At 27.0% G+C, this 19,699-nt stretch overlaps 1 protein-coding gene across 1 annotated transcript in view; it reads left to right on the forward strand.

Annotated features, from left to right (window-relative positions):
- LOC129969386 (limbic system-associated membrane protein-like) overlaps positions 1-19,699 on the forward strand; it is a 240,595-nt gene that overhangs the window by 167,829 nt on the left and 53,067 nt on the right. The window contains exons 3-4 of the mRNA XM_056083947.1: positions 8,187-8,305; positions 9,749-9,953. Of these exons, the coding sequence (XP_055939922.1) occupies positions 8,187-8,305; positions 9,749-9,953 (324 nt within the window). The remainder of the gene's footprint in view (positions 1-8,186; positions 8,306-9,748; positions 9,954-19,699) is intronic.

The following is a 19,699-nucleotide window of genomic DNA, read 5'->3' on the forward strand; positions in this document are numbered from 1 at the left end:
AGTGATAATTTATTTTATGATAACCCTCATCCATGATATCTTTGGAATAGTTTATGGGAGAGATTTATTTCCCAAATGTAACAAGGATAAAAAAAAAAAAAAAAAAAAAAAAATGTTAAATTGGTATGTTGAGTTTCACAAGTAAGAAAACAGACGGGCCCTAACTTGTACAATCTCCATGTATTTCTCCTATCTTCACTAAACGTCACGTATACGTTCTCTGGGGGAGCACGAGCTGGCAATGGTAAAGAAACGGTGGAAACCACCATCTCCAGAACGATATTTTTTTTTCCTGCACTAGAAGAGAAATATTTTTTCGGGCTGTCTCAAGTACATAAACGTGTCCCGTTCCACAAATACATCGCCGACGATGCTGTCAAATTCAACAGATATAAAGGAAAGCAACACTTTTATAGGCAAGCAGTTCCTTTTCCAGGTAGATATAGGGTTATAAAACAAAGGCAATGGTGCTATTCAATGTGTACGTGAAAGCATTGATTGTTCAAAACAGCTTACTTTGATGGAATTCTGTTTCGTATTGAATAGAGCTATTATTGGAAAAACGTACTACATTTGTGTTCGATCAGATCTTTTTTTGTTGCACAAAGAGTCCGCTGTGAAGAAGTGATGCGATTTAAAAGATATATTTTTTTTCAGCTTAAAAGTTTCTGTATAGCTTACATGGGAAAAACTCAAGTGGGTACAGATGTACATTATCGTTTAATAGAAACATTAATTCAATCTGATCAAGTTTAAAAAGCTTTGATACTGTGAACGCATCGAATTTCGAAACACTTTTCTTTTTAGTATTAATAAATTTACACTAGAATTTTTAAGATCATTCAATAAATATTTTTTTAAAAAAAATATAGAATACTTCTCAGGGAGATGAGAATTATTTTTAAAAGAATTTCATAGCCGTTGAATTTGAAAACCAATTTTCAGTGATTATAAAGCTTCAATATTTTTAGTCTTAAAGCTTGAAAAGGCTTTTCAGATCATTATCCAGAATCGTAGGCAAAAGGAGACTGGTTACTGGAAATACTGGTTTAAAATTTTGTTTCATTTATTTAATGCAACTAGTTCTTCCAGATTGAAAAAAAAATGTTTCAGCTTACTTGAAAATTTCATAGAAATTTTAAAAAGTTTCTTATTTTATGACAGTAGCAACCATTTTAATTGATATTTCGATGAATATATTCTCATGAATACTATAGATGTTGTATTTGAAGATACTTTTTCCATTACTTGCAGGTTAGCACATAAGATTCACAATGAAGAAAGTTTTAATTTCCCTTGTTAAAGAAATCTATTGAAAGTCTAGACTAGACAATAAAAAAATATATTTATCTATACGATATGGAAGGAAGCTAGACATTTCGTAATAAGGAAATATATTATTAGAAATTCTCATGGGCAAATCATTTTCTGTTTATATGAAAATAAGGAAATGGATTTCGTTCTTTCTCTGATGGAATCAAAGTTTCAAGAGGATATGCTGAAATTTTATGCAGCTGTAATCCGAAATTTAAAAACAGAAAAATAATTATGGAAAATTATTAGGTTAATTTAGGAACTGGAAGATTGTTCAAACATTTTTAAATCTATGAAAGAAGAAGAAGAAGCCCAATGATATTATATTTACAGTTGAAATTTCAAACCCAGAAAAGCAGATGTTTTTATACGATTCCTGCCGACTAGGTACATCTTCATAATTGTTACATATCTTTTATTAAAGTTGTTAATTTAAGCATGCAAACCACCGTCAATTATGAAAAATTCCATTTCCTTTGATTTAAGAAATCAAGTTGAATCGAATAGAATATATTTAGTATGAACAAATAGAAAATCAAATATATTCCGCGATTATCAAGATAATTTGAAATTAACTATTATAACCTCACAAAGTGTCAATAATTTTAATTTTGGAACATTTTAAATTATTCTGCATAAATTTTGTTTTATTTGAAGACGATTTCTTGAAATGATTTCTGATGCACGTAGAATTAAAATTATATCATAAAGAAAAAAATGTAATTGCGTATTGCGAAAACTTTTTTAATCAGTATTTAAAACCTTTGAAGATTTAATTTATAAAACCCTGTCATTCGTGTTTTTTTTTTAATTAGCTTTGGGCAATTATGTGTCACTTCAAACATATAAAACAGATAGGCTTAAAATCTTCTCAATGAAAATTTTTATGATGATTGAAAGGCCTAACTTCTGGAATAATATTAATTCTGAAATAATATTCCATTACGCAATAATATTAAAAACAAAATAAAACAATCAAAGATTATTGATTTTTTTTATAAAATATAATGATTATAAAAAGATACAAATGCTTTCTATTAATTCGATTTTTAAGTTAATTTTAAGTTTTTTTATTATTTATATAATAATATCCCTAATTTATTTTATTTTTAATATTACGTTACAATTGAACATTTATTTTACTAATATTTCATAGTTAGCATATAAATAAAAATAATAATATCAAGATTAAATCTGAAATTAATTTAAGGCAAAAGACAAGGCATACGTTCAAACTCTATTCAAATACTACAAGAACTGAGTTTTGACCTTTTCTATTCTTAGATTCCCCATAAGTTATACGAAGTACAAAAACGAGCCGCATAATGCTTCTATTCTGAAATAATATTAAAATTTAAAATAAAACAATCAAAGACTGTTGATTCTATTAATAAAATATAATGATTATAAAAGGATACATAAACTTTCTATTTATTCGATTTTAAAAATGCTTATTACTTATATAATAATATTTATATTTTATTTTATTTTTACTATTACGTTACTATTGAATATTTATTTTACTCATATTTTATAGTTAACATATAAATCTGAAATAATAATATCAAGATTAAATCTGAAAAACAGCTTAAGACAAAGACAAGGCATACGTTCAAAAACTCAATTCAAACAACCCAAGAACCCAGTTTTGGCCTTGTGTATTCTTGGATTCCCCATAAGTTATAAGATGTACAAAAACGAGCCGCATAATGCTTCCTAGAACTTTGGAATAAAAGTGAAACGTTTTCTATTTCAATTTCCAGTTCAGAAATAATGCTTTCACGCACGTAATGGGTGTCTGGGGAGACTAACACGAAGACTTATTCAATGATATTTCCATTTTTCCCTCTATTCTCTGGTAGAAGAAATGCGGAAAATTGTAAGGTGTTTTCAGCATTAGCAAGCACATACATAGCTGCCTTCAAAAAGGCAATAAAAATGTCTAGAAATTATACATTTGGAAGATGAATGCCTTTTCCAAAAGGATTTCAGAACACACACAGAGAGAAAGAGAAGGGTAGGAAAATACTGCGATATTCTGAAAGATTTCAGCTCCCCCCTCCCCCAACTAAGAACATATTTGTAATAAATAAAAAGACTTATGAGATATCGCTTAATATGTATGCCCCCCAAAGTATTGTTAAAATAGACATATAGGCAAAACTTGCCTCTTTAGAGGCAAGTAGTCAATAATTCAAATTTATAGGAATTAAATATTTCTACCATAAATTCCTTTAGTTGCTTATCAAAATAAATTTCAAATATTTTTACATATTCTAATATTTGACGTTTATAAATAATAGCTGATTATCAAAAAAATAAAATTTTAAAATGTGTTGTTAATTATTTTTTAAAAATTATCGTTTTATAATTTTAAAACATTTTATTTCAAAGTGAATTGTTTTCACACTTATAATGAATGCATTTGTCATACAGTTTGTGTATTAAGAGCATTATTATTTCTCTAATTTAAAAAGTGTTTCGTTTCAAACTCATAAATAAAGATATTACACAATGGAGCTAATGATCCAAGATGAAATATTTTTTTACTTACGTATCCCTTGACTTATGAGCACTGTTTCACACCTCAACCTCTTCTAATGTATAATTATTAATAGTAATAATTCTATAAAACAGAAATATTTTTATTTTTATTTTATGCAAAAATATTGTATATTTTTATGTACATTGTATGCTTATTTAATCATAAACACACATATATTTATATGTTACCGAAAAGGAAAGACTTAAAAACACTTGGCCGATCATCCTGTATGTATATACATAATTAAAAAGCAATCAAATGGCATATATATATATATATATATATATATATATATATATGCCAAGTGGACCTGATCACGTATGTGCGTCTGTTGTACTTTAACGTTTCAATAAAAGTTACGAAATTTAACACACATATATATATTTTAGTGCAAGTATGTGAACAACATCAAAACTTTTTTGAAACTATCGCTGGAATTTTTATTAATTAAAAAGTAAAAAAAATGCATTGTTTCTAATAACTTCTAAAAATGTTATTACACGAAAATAATTCCAAACAAGCTTAAAATATCCTTGCAATTGCAAGCTCAATTACTTTGTAATTTTCCTCAGTTTTAATCAATTTCTAAGAACATCTTTTAAAAATAATTTACAACAGTAATTTTTATTTTAAAAATTGTATTTTTGTTCTAACAATTCTTTAAACAGTCTGTCTTTCCTCTGTTGGAAAAAGATTGATTTCATTGAAATGAATTTTTGACTATAAATTTTGCTTTGCCCCGATATTATGAAAAGGCTGGAAGCGAGTTTATAGTCTGCGAATGTAAGAATTTTTTTGCTACATTTTTTCCACTGTCTGATATTAAACGCAAACTAATTTTTATTTCAGGATTAAATTTCTCAGGTGATATTTGATAACTATTTATGAATAATCCAGAAATATTTCATAACTTCTAAGGCAATAGATATTTTAAATTCTGTATTGCATATGAAATGGGTAATATTCCTTATTTCAATAATAAATTATCTGTTACTCTTCATTTATATAATCCTTTCTGCGATATAATCAGATTAAATACGTACGTTTTAGACACCTAAGAAATGCAATTATTACAATAACCTTTAAAAGACTATTAGTACAGTTAAATGTTTTTTAAAGAAAAAAGCAATATATATCAAATATAACCTCCCCCCCCCAAAAAAAAAGAGTAACAGTTTCCATATTTCACAGCTTATTGCCAATGCATTTTTTTTTTTTTTTTTCATTTCTCTTTTTAGGAGTGCATGATAATTAATGTCCCAGATTTTTACCTGTCGTGCGAAGTACTTTTTATATGAAATAGATGAATAAATTAGAAATAGACTTTATATACAAATGATATCATTCATTTTTAATTTTCAATTTCTGATAGGTTTAATTATATATTTTCTAAAATGGTAATTTTGTTTTCTTTCAAGGCAAAGGCATCTAAAGCAACTAATATGCTATTCACTCACATACTGTATTTGCATAAATATACTCTTTATTAAATATCATTTTTTTATTTATTTCTGATAATGTGAATATGCCCATTTCGTATCAATTAAATGCAAGGTTCAAAATTTTACACTTATCCGCTCTAGAATATTTAGTTTATTTTCATTTTTTTATGGATCGAAATTCAATTCAAATAATAATATCCTTTTGCACTCTGTTTTTTACCGATATTTTTCAGGTTATTTCTCTGTTCGCAGGAATGTTATTCTCAAGGAGTATAAAAATTTAAATAAATTTAATTACTAAATTGAAGTTGATTGATATTACAACTGTAATATAAATAATTTGATGTGGGAATATACAAAATGTGAACAATATGTGTTCATTTTTTTTTAATATTTCATTATTATTTAGATATAATTTCGGTTTCAATCTGCCCACTGGTAAAAAATCTAGAAATAGCTATAGAGATTTCAAATCAAGAAAAGGGGGAGTAGTTCAGCACTATTTTATTTTGTCACGCCTGTGTTATAATACAAAGAAAAAAATTTAATTCTAACCAGAAAAATGGGTAAAATCTTATATTAAGAAATGCTTATTGAATAAAATAGTTCAGCACTATTTTATTTTGTCACGCCTGTGTTATAATACAAAGAAAAAAAATTAATTCTAACCAGAAAAATGGGTAAAATATTATATTAAGAAATGCTTATTGACTCTGCTTCATCTTACATCAAAATGATGTTTTTAAACACATGCAATTTCTTTGTTAGAAACTTCTATTTTTAAGAAAGGTAATTCAGGATTTATCTCCTTTAATTTAACTCTCTATAATTCTTAATGATGAGAATTCATAATTTCAGAATAGTCTCTTTATTTCTTTCCTGTCTAATAAGGATTTTCCTTGAAAGAAAACAAGTAATAAGACCTTTCTTTCTTCCTGTATAAAATCTGGCACTGAATTTCTATTTTTATTTTCAGATTTCAACATCCATTATGTGATTTTTAAAAACATAACTTATGTTATTCTGTGGTATTTGTTTACTTAAAAAACTACTTTTTAGGAAAAAAAGTGTATTGTATTACAATTTTATCGAAGACTTTATAATTAATTAAACACATCAAAATTCTATTATCAAATTTTCACAAAATTTTTCAAAATGGAAAAGAAAATCTATTCATTTTCACACTAACGGTATTTGGAAAATTTCAATATACAAAAGAAAAAAACTCTTGATTATCGAAGAATTTATTCTGAACATTTTAGAAAAAGCGATTATTTTCGTGGCTTAAATTCTGAATTGCTTGTTTTTTTTTGAAAAATAAAATACAAAAAATTTCTCTGAGGAGGTAATTAAAGCCTATTCGAAAAAAAAAAGAACTTTTATTTGGCTAACGTTTCAAAGTGTGAGATATGAAACAAATAAAAATTCAAAGAGGATACCTGAAAAAGAGCAAAGAAATGGAATTGTTTATATTGTAATTATTTGAAAAAGAATTTACCAAAGTTATTTAATGGCCTTTTTATTTTAATTATTTAAATCATAAAATAGCAATATTGAAATCTTTTAACCATAATACTGAAAATACTTTTTTATTATATTGTTGGAAAGATTTTATATTACATGGAAGCTTTTGAGAAAAACCGAGTAAATGAACTTTTTTGAATGTTGAAATAAGATCAATTATTTTGTTGGTAATTTCTTAGTTTCGTAAAAATGATTTACTGAATTTGAATAATTATTATTGATTTAAATATTATAGTTTTATTGAATTAAATATTTGGATTTTCAACCATAAAAATCACATTTTTTTATATATGAACCAATAACAATGTAAATATTGAGTGTTATTAATTTTCTTATTACGTAGCTCACAATTACGTTTTTTCATATTGGGAGATTTCACCACTTAATTTATTTTTTTCAAAATATAGGTTTAGAAAAAAAAATATGTTGCTGAAAAGCTTTTATGTTAGGTTCTAGTTCTTAAATTTGATATATTAGTATATTCCATTACTTAACATTCCAGGAAATGGAGGACATCTTACAGCGATGTCGTCAATTAATTCAATCACACAGTGATGTCATCAATTAATTCAATCTTTTCTTCCAAGTAACCTTGTCGTAATTCTGTCTTCATAAATCAAGTGTCTTTCATGGTGAGGTGTAAAGATTTGCAGTAATCTGGAATTTTATATAAAAAATTAAGAATAAAATCACCCATCGAAATAAAAATAACGTTAAACTATCTTCTTGAGATAAATATCCTATCAAGCTCCTGATATTAAAATTGTTGTAAGCGCTTTTATTCTTGCCTGACTACATTTATAATCAGCTTCATCCTCATTGCCATTAGTACTGCTTCAAAAAGGAAATATTGGATTGAAAATATCATTTATTCAGTGCTATTTCTATTAAAATTTGTTACCTATATAGCTATTATCAGAAATTACATATTTGGAGACGCAGGCGTTCGTTTAAATGAAGCAGATATCAAAATGCTTACACGTTAAAATTTAATGACTTTCTAAGAAAATTACAAACAGAAGCCTTTTCAGGAGACGATTTATTTCATGCTCTTGTGATTTATGATTTTCTGTATTCCATTATTTTCCCTAGAAGTTGTGGTGAAAATTATTTTTAAGCAATCAAATTGTAATAAAAATATATTTAAGTATTACGTGGAAGTTAGCTAACTGCAAAGAGTTTATGAATGGGCTTTAGAACATATTTTCGAATTTAAATACATTATAAGAATTTATGTGTCTCATTACACAGGTTATGGTACTATTTTGTATATAGTCATGCCTTTATTTTACTACATGTATTTGTATATCGTGTCAGATAATATGTTATATAGTCTCATGTAAATATTTTTTTTCTTCTAGGGTTTGGTAGCACTCATGCACCAGAGCCAGAATTTGTCGGGGGAATTCCAGGAATTAAAGTAATAGCTGGGAAAGATGCCATACTCCGATGTGTTGTTGAGAACTTAGGCGATTATAAGGTATACAAAAATTAATTTATGCAAATTATATATCACAAGTTATATGTAATATAAATCTTATATATATTATATAGCATATACAGAGTAATTTCAGATATATGGAGTTGGAATTTAAAATTACCATTTCACTTAATTAAGATCAGTTTAAAAGCGGAAATAATCATAAAACCTTTTCATATTTTTCTATATTAAAAGTTTTTTTTTATTACCAGTTAGTTAATTTATGTCAGTTAAAATCATAATTTCTGAAGAAAACTTTTCAAATTTATTAATGTAATTTAAAATCTCCTGATAACTGGAACTGTAAATATGATATCATTTAATTTCAGACTCATCTTTTTATTTCTCATATAATTCGTTTTCAATAGATGTAAACAGGAATACAAGGAGTATATTAATGTCCAGACTCATTGAGATAAAAAATTGCCTAAAAACCAATAATTAAAATTTTGAGTATTATATTTTAATTTTTTTAAATCCTCACTCTACGAAGAATTCAAAAGCTAGAATTATCAGTAAGTCATTTTCATTTTTTAATTTACACCAAAAAATAATTACTTAAACTTTAAAAAAAAGAAATTTCTGTTTTTAATAGCCATCACGGTACTTAGAAACTCATTGAAAATAAAATTAAAATATTTGTAGTACACCAACAAATTCTCATAATATTTGGAAAGACAGTTATAAATTAACAAATCACTATAAAACCGATATTCTGAATAACCCAAAGATTGATGAATAAAACTAAATATTCCGTATTAATTAAGAAATTGGTTTAAACCGTTTAGGTTTGATCTGTAATTTGTATATAATTTCCACTTGTACCTACGTGAATTTTACCTGTTATATACAACCATTAAGGCAGAAAGTATACTTTTTAAAATTAATTTAGCAATACAAAAATGAATGAGAATTAAACCATTATTTATTTAAATATTATTAATTCGGAAACATTGAGTTAAATGAATATCAAGTCTTCATATATCCATAGAATATTATGCTTATATCTCATTTTCAAATTGTAGCTTTAATGCAGCTATGGGAAAATTAATTGAAAAAGAACTGCATTTACTTTAATAACAAGTATATTTCAAAACTGATTCGTGAAGGATGAAACACACTCTTTGTTATAACCAAGGAATAAAGGTGCTTTCATTTCTTTTATTATGCGTAAACAAACATATAGTTCTTCTTTTTCAGGATAAAGTGAAATTTTCCCCTTATTTCCGAAACAGAATAGCTTGATTTTTCTGAGCTCTAAAAATACAATAGTTTTTGTTTTTTATTCCTCTCACAATGATACAATGGTTGCTTGTTTGATGATTGATTTTCTTCATTCACAGATATGAATAAATTATACTCGGCCATTCACTCAATAAATGGATGCCATTATATGTATAGTACGATTATGTTTATCTGAAATTCACGTTATTTCGTTTACAGGTTTCTTGGGGCGTAGTAAACCAGAAGGATCAACTGTCTATAGGAACAAATGTATTTAAAGGAAAAGACAGAATCCATGTGACGCATTCCGATAATTCCTGGTATCTCCACATAAAGAACGTTACGCAGAATGACACAGGATATTACATATGTCAGATCAGTACAAATCCTATAAAAACACAAGCAGGACATTTGGATGTCGTTGGTATTTTTTTCAGTTTTGATACATTTTTCATTAATATAGTATATGCTTGTATTTATTTAAGTTATCGGTATCCACTAGGGAATTTTAATTTTTTATCCTTGTTATATTGTGACATAAATTTTTGTTTAGTTCAAATGCATAGCTAATATATTTAAATGCGATAGTTCAGTAGGGAATCACTTCTTATTTACGCATTCCAAGGAAAAAATGCCATTCATTTTTATTTATTACTTATTTCATTTTTATTAATTACTTATTTCATTTTTATTAATTACTTATTTCATTTTTATTAATTACTTGATTAATTTCAAATAATAATTTATAGTTCAAAGGAATGAGCTTCATACAGTTTTGCATTGACACTTTACATTTTTAATTACATCTTTCCTTAATAAACATGAAAATCTAAAAATTGTGGTTGGTCCTTGATCCTACTGTTGCTGAAAATTTATATAGATTTCATATATAATCGTATTCTTTCATATATAATCGTACATATTTTAAATATTGTTATTTCTCCAATACTGGTCCAATTATTCTCCAATGCTAGTTAGTGATTTTTCATAATTTAGTTCTTTATTAATTAATGTACTTCTAGATGTTATTTGTATGTTCTAATAGATCATGGAAGGAAAATAATTATTTAGAACTGTAATTAATTAGATTTGTATACTGAATGCTTAGTAAACAGTCCTTATATATATATATATATATATATATATATATATATATATATATATATATATATATATATATATATAATTGGTGAAAATTATTTTTGAGCAATCAAATTGTGATAAAAATATATTTAAGCATATATATATATATATATATATATATATATATATATATATATATATATATATATATATATATATATATATATATATATATTTCAGTATTCAACAAGAATCAGTAATCAGTATTCAGAGAATCAGAGAAATCAGTATTCAACAAGAATTAATCATAAAGAAATTCAAAGACATGAAAGCATATCATGTGTAAATACTAGAAAAGATTGCTGTAATTTGTGACATGTGTATTGACATATATGGAGGAATACTGTAATGTATAAATGTCTATAAGAAGAAACAATTTCATAGATTTATTATACATAATAAAGAAAGTAAAAGTAGCAAATCAAAATATACAAAAGCATAAATTAAACGAATAAAATATGTAGAAAAAAGGAAATTAAATTGTTTATATTGCGGTCGATGATATATAAATATAATCAAAATGTTAATTCTTGGTCAAAGCTCCTTATATTTATTTCACTCTCAATATTATTTCCAAGAGAAAATAATGCGCCTGGAAAAAATGTATGCATTAAAAATTTCAATATCGTTTTGAAGACTCAAATCAAATCTTCTTCAAATCCATTTTGCATTTATAAGTACCAATGTTTTATAATTGGTCAGTGGTTTATAATTGTTCAGATTTCAACCCAAAGTTGGCACTCATATGCGATTCTAAATCTGTCTGGACCATTCTGCTCCAGATAAAAGAATATGAATTTCATCCCATGAGAAAAAAAATGTACTCCTAAATGTCTCTTTACAAGTGAAGGGAAAATTTTCCCGTATATCAACAGTTAAAATAGGTTGAAAATTATAAATTGGTCAATTATTTATTTCAAAACTTATAATATTAAAATATTTAATGATAAAAAATAGACGAATAGTTTTTGTATACATTTAAACACGTGGTTTCACAGCCAAATGATTTTTATAACATTAATCACAGTCATATTAAGTAGCGTCCGAAACCATAAAGTACCATTCTAAATTCTACCTTTTTTTGTACCTTTTTAACATTTTCTGAATATTTTATTGATATTTCTGTTTCAACTATTATTCAAATATGAATTATGAGTTATTTAACACAATGAAAATAAATGTTATATACTAGCTCACGGAATTAAGATGAATCGAATTAAGAATATTCTACTCGATATGAATCACGGAATACATAACTAGAAATCAAAATATCTTCTTATTTAAAGGAATATCTCAGTAAAATTAAAATTAAAATTTTATTATTAAGAGTTTTAATGCCAATGAATACTGAGGTCACATATTATAAAATAGAATTGCAAACTCAACTTAAAAAAGTAACAAAATCATTTAAGGTGTACGTACACACTTGAAGATTTTTTTTTAAATTTTAACTTTAAAAATCCAGTTTTTTCACAGTAGGTTATTAATATATGTTTAAACTCATTTCACTGAGAAAAAACTATATTACACAATTATTCATTAATTAAATAATATTTAATGAGCTAATTAGCTTATTTTTTGAAACATGATATCTTAAATTCTAATTTGTACAGACACACAATTCTAGTTGGAAATGATGCCTAATATTAGTCTTCATGTTGTCTGCCTCAAACAAGTTATAAAAATGTATAGTTTTTTTAAAAACAATTTTTTCATCAACAATGAATAGAAAAAGCGAGATTTTATCTGTAATTTTAAATTTTAAACAGCTATTGAAAATGTATTTCTATACATATAACTTTGATTGAGGCACAAAACATCCGCTATTTCATACAGATTATTTTGATATATAAATAACTGTATTTGGTTCATTTCTTGTTGAGTTATGATTGTTTGAATGAAGCAACATAGTGGAAAAATATCATTCTTCATAAAATGAGTTTTAAAAACACCGTAACTAGAGGTTTTAATGAAAGCACCTCAAGAAAAATAATTATAACTCGAGAAATATTTCGAATATTGACAACATCTTGGTATCGTTTGAAAGCTAAAGGATTAGAGAACATTTTTAAGCAATAAAAAAATATTCGATATTTTGAACGATTTTCGAAGTTTCAAGTGTGTATATACACCTTAATGCCAATGAATACTGAGGTCACATATTATAAAATAGAATTGCAAAGGCAACTTAAAAAAGTAACAAAATCACTTAAAAGCCATTAAATTCTTAGTTATGACAAATCTTTTAATTCTATATTCTAAATTTTGTCATTGTCTTCTTTTTGAATCAATGGTACTATCATTTTGCTGTATTAATAATACACATTTTCAACTTTCATGGAATTCCACCTTTTTACCCATCCATACACCGTGTTTCATTTCTGAGATCTTCATTCACCTCCCGAATTAACTTAAGCGGCCGCCGTCTTCGTGATATCGGAGCCCCCGGGCAAGCCGTTTGTTCGCTATTGCACACACACAGTGTTTGCACAAGCTTCAGCTCAAATGCAAATTTCACTGGAAGGCGAACCCTTAGTGCGCATTACAAGTTTAATTGGAAAACTTTGCTCTCCAAATACAGTAGATCGGTTACCCGACACACAGTGGTTTCAACTGTAAAATAAACAACTAAAGGGGACATTTTGGCGATTGGCCGCGCCGAGGTGAAACGCACAAATACCGAATGGAGGAGAATCGATGCCGGAAGATTTCGATTTCTAAAAATAATTTCACGATGCAAAAGACAGCAAATTAATCTTTATTTCCGAGTAAGAATTAATTGGGATATTAATAACAGGATTAATTTGGTATATTTTGTCCTAAATATTTATATTATGAAATTTACATTTGTCTAGGAATTTCTTTCCCGATGTAATATTTCATCTCTAATTAGATATGTCATTTTCTATAAAGTCCATATTGTGTTGTTTAGGAGTGAGCTGTACTTATATGAAACTCAATAATAGTGTAATCTCATTAAAATCAATTCACAATAAAGTAATCTGTGAAATTGTTTGGAATAAGCGAGATATCCGATGAAAGAGCGTTCATATGATGACTTCCAAAGATTTCGGTTTCTTAAATAAAAGTCAATTTTATTTTGCCTATGAATATGCTGGTATTTATATGAAACTCAACAGCAGTATATTTCATTGAAATCAATCCATAATAAAGCAATCTGTGAAATTGTATGGAATAATTGAGATGTCCAATGAAACAGTGCTCATCTGATGACTTCCAAAGATTCCGTTTTATTTAATAAAATTTTAATATTAAACAGAGAGTAAATTTCGCTTAATTTTGAATGAGAATAGAGTATTAACTTCTTTCAAAGTTTAATCAAAACTATTTTTCCAGATTATTGATATAATAAATATATAGTGACCTTAAATAAAGTGATTATCGAAGATTTTGATTTTCTAAAATTATTTTCATTATATAAAAAACTATAAATTATAGTGGAATCTAGAGCGTTTGCTTCTCAAATGTTTGGTTATATTTTTTATAATACATTTACCAGCTTTAATCGTAGAATGCATTAAATAGCAACACAGCTTTAAATACAAATGAATTACAAAATAATTTAGGGTCATCATTAATATGATTTTCTACTATTATTTATAGTGAAAATGTGTGACGTTTTTAACACCATAATGAAATTTAGAAAGACTGAACGTAATTTCTAAAAGTAAATTCGGTTTATGATAACATAAAATTCTTCATATTTTTGAATGAGAATTATTTACTTAACTCTTATCAAAGCGGTATGAGCATGGGCTCTATTATCCTTCATTTTTTTATTCTGTGAAAGTTAGGGAAGCATTTAGAAATATTGAAACCAGAGATAACGGTTTAAAAATTATAATTTCATTGTATAAAAGAAGCATTTGCCATGTATTTGATTATGAAGTATTTCGAGAGGTTCACCAAGTAGGAATGAACTATGTTAATTACTCCGTTCATATTATAAACGTTAATTTCGATGTGATCTGGAGTATTTTGCTTTCGAAAAATAATTTCTATACACAATAAAGAATGAATCATTTCAGATTTTAAAGGAAAATTAATGGCAACTCATCCGATAATTGCATTCATATGAACAAAGTTTCAATCACGATTCAGTTACAAATTGTAGATCCGAATTAAAAAATGGAACTTAGATGTGTAATTAGAAGAATAAAAATGAGTAATTTATAATTCATTGCTTACCAAGTTACAAATGAGGCAATATTACATTTTTAAAAATGATAATTTTCTATGGTGTTTTCAAAGGCTGTATCAAAGGCTGTATCAAAAGGCTGTTTTCAAAGGCTGTATCAAGATCAAATTACCAATTATTTTTATCTCAAAATCTATATGCAGTTTCTTTAATACATAACTGCATCTTATTAATCAAAAAATTACTTTCAGTTCTTTAACAAAAAATGATTTCATTATTCGCATTATTAATCGCAGTTTCTTTTTTATGACAGTTGATTTACAAATAAGGTTTTCTAAGAATATTTTCTATGTATAACAGAAAATAAATTTTCCAAGAGAATTGGTTATAAAACTACATTCAGGCTTTTATAAAATCAATTTGTTCTTCTGATAATTAAATTTTAAAGCTTGCAGAAAATTTCAATTATCTAAATAATGATCAATATATAAAATAAAAAAGAATAATAATTAGCTTTTGTTGAAACTCATCAAAAATTAGTAATGGATTAAACAATAAAATTTGCATTTCTACAAAGAAATTTCAAAATGCAAATGGATGTGAACTAACTCTACCAATACTAAAATCTCCGACATACTTGAAAACAAAAAAGCTTGGTAGCCATGATTCTGTGAAAAAATTTGGAAATGTAACAGGGAATGTATTAATTCTATTAATACTGAAATGCCCCAAACATTCTAATACAACAATGCATGTCACAGCAAAATTCCTTTCTTTTTCATTACATGTGATTTATAGAATACCTGCAGTGCACACTTTATTCGTTAGATATACCCTCTCAGATGAGTTTGTTGGACAGGGGGATTCCTCACGAACTCTCAAAGGATATCCAAGTATACATTTGCTTAGTAATGATTCACGAAATTTAACCCTCTCTTGCATATTAAATCATTAAGAATATGAACTATCATCGGAATTTTTGAGAAGAAAGTGGGAATATTTCTTATCTTTAAAAATAAACTAGGATGTTCCACGATTCTATGGAACTTAAATTGAAATGATCTTACGATAGAGAGGTTTGATAAAACAAATTAATTTAAAATAGAAATCAATATTTTTTTAACTACTAGTGTTGAAAGATTTGTAGATATTTTTATTGCCATAATGATGGTGAAGGCTTCCAAAAACAAATTTCAATACGCAGGATCAATTGAATGGAAACTTCTCATCCTTTTTGAAATTAACAACGAAATTTACTTATTAATTTAATAAATATTTATTTGCATTTATTTATATATTTATTTATTATATTTATTTATATTAATATTTATTAATTTAATATTAATAAAATTTACCTATTTTCATGGTACAATTCGATCCTATTATTGATGATTCCAGCAAGCAGTCAGTGTCTTAGATGTCTTAAATAGTATCACTTTATATTAATTACATAAAATAAATTACATTAACTTTTGAACAAAAATCTATCTATAAAATAGTTTCAATATGACGTGAAAGATATTTTTTTGATTGATTGATATAAAACTTACAGATTTCTTTTAAGATTTATTTAGCTAATTGTAATTTACTTTTTGAATTAAATATGCACTAATCATCTCACGGTTATAGTCAGAAATTTAACGTTGAAGTTAATTATCCAATGATTGGGAAGAAAACAAAGAACGTTATTCCGACGAAAAAAAAAATAATACCTGTGTTTAGTAATAAAATTGTCTAAATAATATTAATTTCATAATTTTATTTAATTGAATATTATGGCAACTACTGGTTGCAATAATTTCAAATAGTTATTAAGATATAATTCATACTAGTACATAAATAAAATTAAAATTATGAAAAAAAAAAATTCACTCAAAGCGATTTAAATAAGAACATTTTTATTCAAAATATGAACATCCTTACTTTTTTAGGCTGAAAATTATTATAGAATATATGATATATTATAAACTCATAAAATATATTATGTCTAGTAATTTGAAATTGATATATATGACGAAAATATCTTATATATTTAGAAGAGACTTTAAAATAAATTAAATATTATAAAATTTAATTATTTTCTGAGTAATTATTTGAAACCGTATTTACCTTTATTCAGGTAATCATAATAATTCATCTTCTAATAATTAAAATTGCTTTCTCCAGGATGTAGAATTTTGAAATATTGAAATGCATATTATAATATTTTATTTATTATTTAAAATTTTATTTTATTCAAAATCATTATGAATATTTTTTGATCTGAAAATAATCTGAATGTCTCCAGAAGCAAATGCTAGTTTAAACCAATCGATGACTTGGAAAAAAGTCCAATCGATTATGACAGTCATTCATTTAAGAATTCTACTCATAAAATTTAAATTCGTTTTGAAAGTACAAAAGAGTGGGTAGTTTTATGTACATCAGAGAACTTTTAAGTCCTCCCCAAATTCCCCTTTCCCGTTTTTAGCGAGGGAAATTTCAGACAGATCCGAAACTCCCTACTTTTCCATTCAGTTTTTAAGCATCTTATTACAACGCACCTGAGCCTTGAAAACACCCACTTTGTATTCACGGAACGATGATCTTAAGTCGAAATATCTGTTCTCATTTTCTTCATAAACTGCTCTTCTTTTTCTTATTGTTCTTATTTCGAGTTCTTGATCCAAAGCCCTTTAAAGTAAAGCATAAGTCTTTGAGATGGCATGTTTTTGTTGAAAAAAAGAAAAAGACAAAATGCCTCATGGGAATCGTAACTAGCTTTCCTTCCGGTCCAGGATATCAATAAAATACCCTGCATTGTCCTGAGGAATGTGATTGTCTTTGTAAGGCCTTGGTATTCTTTTTTTCCACTTATACTTCATTTAATAATATTTGTTATCACGCTTTCTGGTATAGAGCAAAAAATACGTTTTCAAGAAGATATATTCTTCGATAAGTATTGAGGCATATGACAAGCTCAACAGTTTGACTAAATGTGAATGTGAAGATAAATATCTTAAAGTCATTGCCCTTGAAGAAAAGTGCCATTTTTCTTTCGAATATAAGTAGATACAGGGACACACTAGGAGATTCTCAAAGATTTTGGGTTGAAAAAGAATTTGCGTAAAACAAGATTTCAATATTTCCGTTTGTTTTATTCATAATGAGTTTTATTTTTAAAGAAATAAAAAATAAAATCCACCTGCTATAACTAATTTTTCGGCTAAGATTGAATGAGCAAAGTGCGTTGATTTATAGGTTATAGTAATCCTCATTAATAACTAGTTCAAACTTCCACTGTATATATCTACAGGTGGTTATCAAAATAATGTAAACACCTGTGAATAAAAGTGACATTTTTGAATGAGCTTCCAAAGCATTAAAATATAATAATAGACGTCAGTATTTTTTAATAATAGCAATGTATATATTCTGATTGTACGTGTAAGCTGTTCTGTAATTCGTGGACTTTTTTTCAAAAGCGTAAAATGTCAGACCTCTCAGGTTTAAGAGGCCAAATTATAGGAGCCCATCTAGCTGGAGCAAGTGTGACCAAAATATACCAAATTTTAGTCATTTCTAGAGGTACGGTGTCTAAAGTCATGACAGTATATACTCAGCGCGGCAAGACAAGATCGACAAAAAAAAATAGTGAGCGGAAACAGAAGCTCAGTGAAAGAGACCGAAGGGTATTGAAGCGGATTGTAATGTCTAAGAGGCGAACAACTGCAGCAAAAGTGTCCGCAGAGCTCAATACCCAATCGGATTCTCCAGTGTTAATGATTATAATTAGAATGCACCCTCATAAACAGAACATTTATGGCACAGCAGCAATTCCCAAGCCACTTGCCACAGATGTTAATGGTAAACTTCTTCTACAGTGGTATCACAATCACAAAACCTGGTCAATTGATAAGTGGAAGAAAGTAATATGATCTGATGAATCCTGTTTCACACTTTTCCCTACAACAGGACGGATGCACGTTTGGTGGACGCCTGCACAAGCTTATTATCATGATTGTCTCCTTACAATTGTCAAGCATGGAGGTAGATCTGTTACGATATGGGCAGCCATGTAGTGGTTTTTTTCTGGACCAATCGTAATCCTGAAAGAAAGGATCACTGGGGAAGAGTATAGAGAAATTTTATCTGACCAGATTCATCCTAGGATGCAAACTTTGTTTTCGGCAAGAGATGGGATTTTCCAGGATGATAATGCGCCTATCCATGTAGTGAGGCTTGTCCAATCATGATTTGAAGAACACGAGGATGAAGTTAAGCATCTGCCTTGGCTCGCACAGTCACCCGACCTCAATATAATTGAACCTCTATAGTCTGTCTTAGAGCTTTCAATACAGAATCGATATCCTTCATCGGCATCTCTCCCAGAACTTTCACAATATCTCTAAGAAGAATGGTAAAATATTCATCGAAACACTATTCAACACTTGTATGAATCGATTCCTAGGCGAATCCAAGTTGCATTACATGCCAAAGTAACCTTGCACTATACTAATAAAAGATTCTTTTTAAATCTAAAGTATTTTCATTATTGTGATTACCACATGTAAATAATACGAGAAAATATATGTTGAATGAATAAAAATTTTATCATTTAATATTTACTTCATTGTATTTGTATCAGTCACAAACGGATCTGCTGGCGCAAGTTAGCCCATCTAGAAAGTATAGGAATCAGCTTGCTTAAAATTTGAATTCGAAAATACAATTAAATTATAAACACTAATTAATATGTCTAATGAATAAAGCACTTCTTATTATTAAAAGTTCTACTATTTTTAAATTTGATATTTTCTTTATTGTATTTATATCAGTCACAAACGGATCTGCTCGCGCAAGATAGCCCATCTAGAAAGTATAGGAAT

This window comes from Argiope bruennichi, chromosome 5 (genome assembly GCF_947563725.1).
Source record: "Argiope bruennichi chromosome 5, qqArgBrue1.1, whole genome shotgun sequence".
Taxonomy (NCBI): Eukaryota; Metazoa; Arthropoda; class Arachnida; order Araneae; family Araneidae; genus Argiope; species Argiope bruennichi.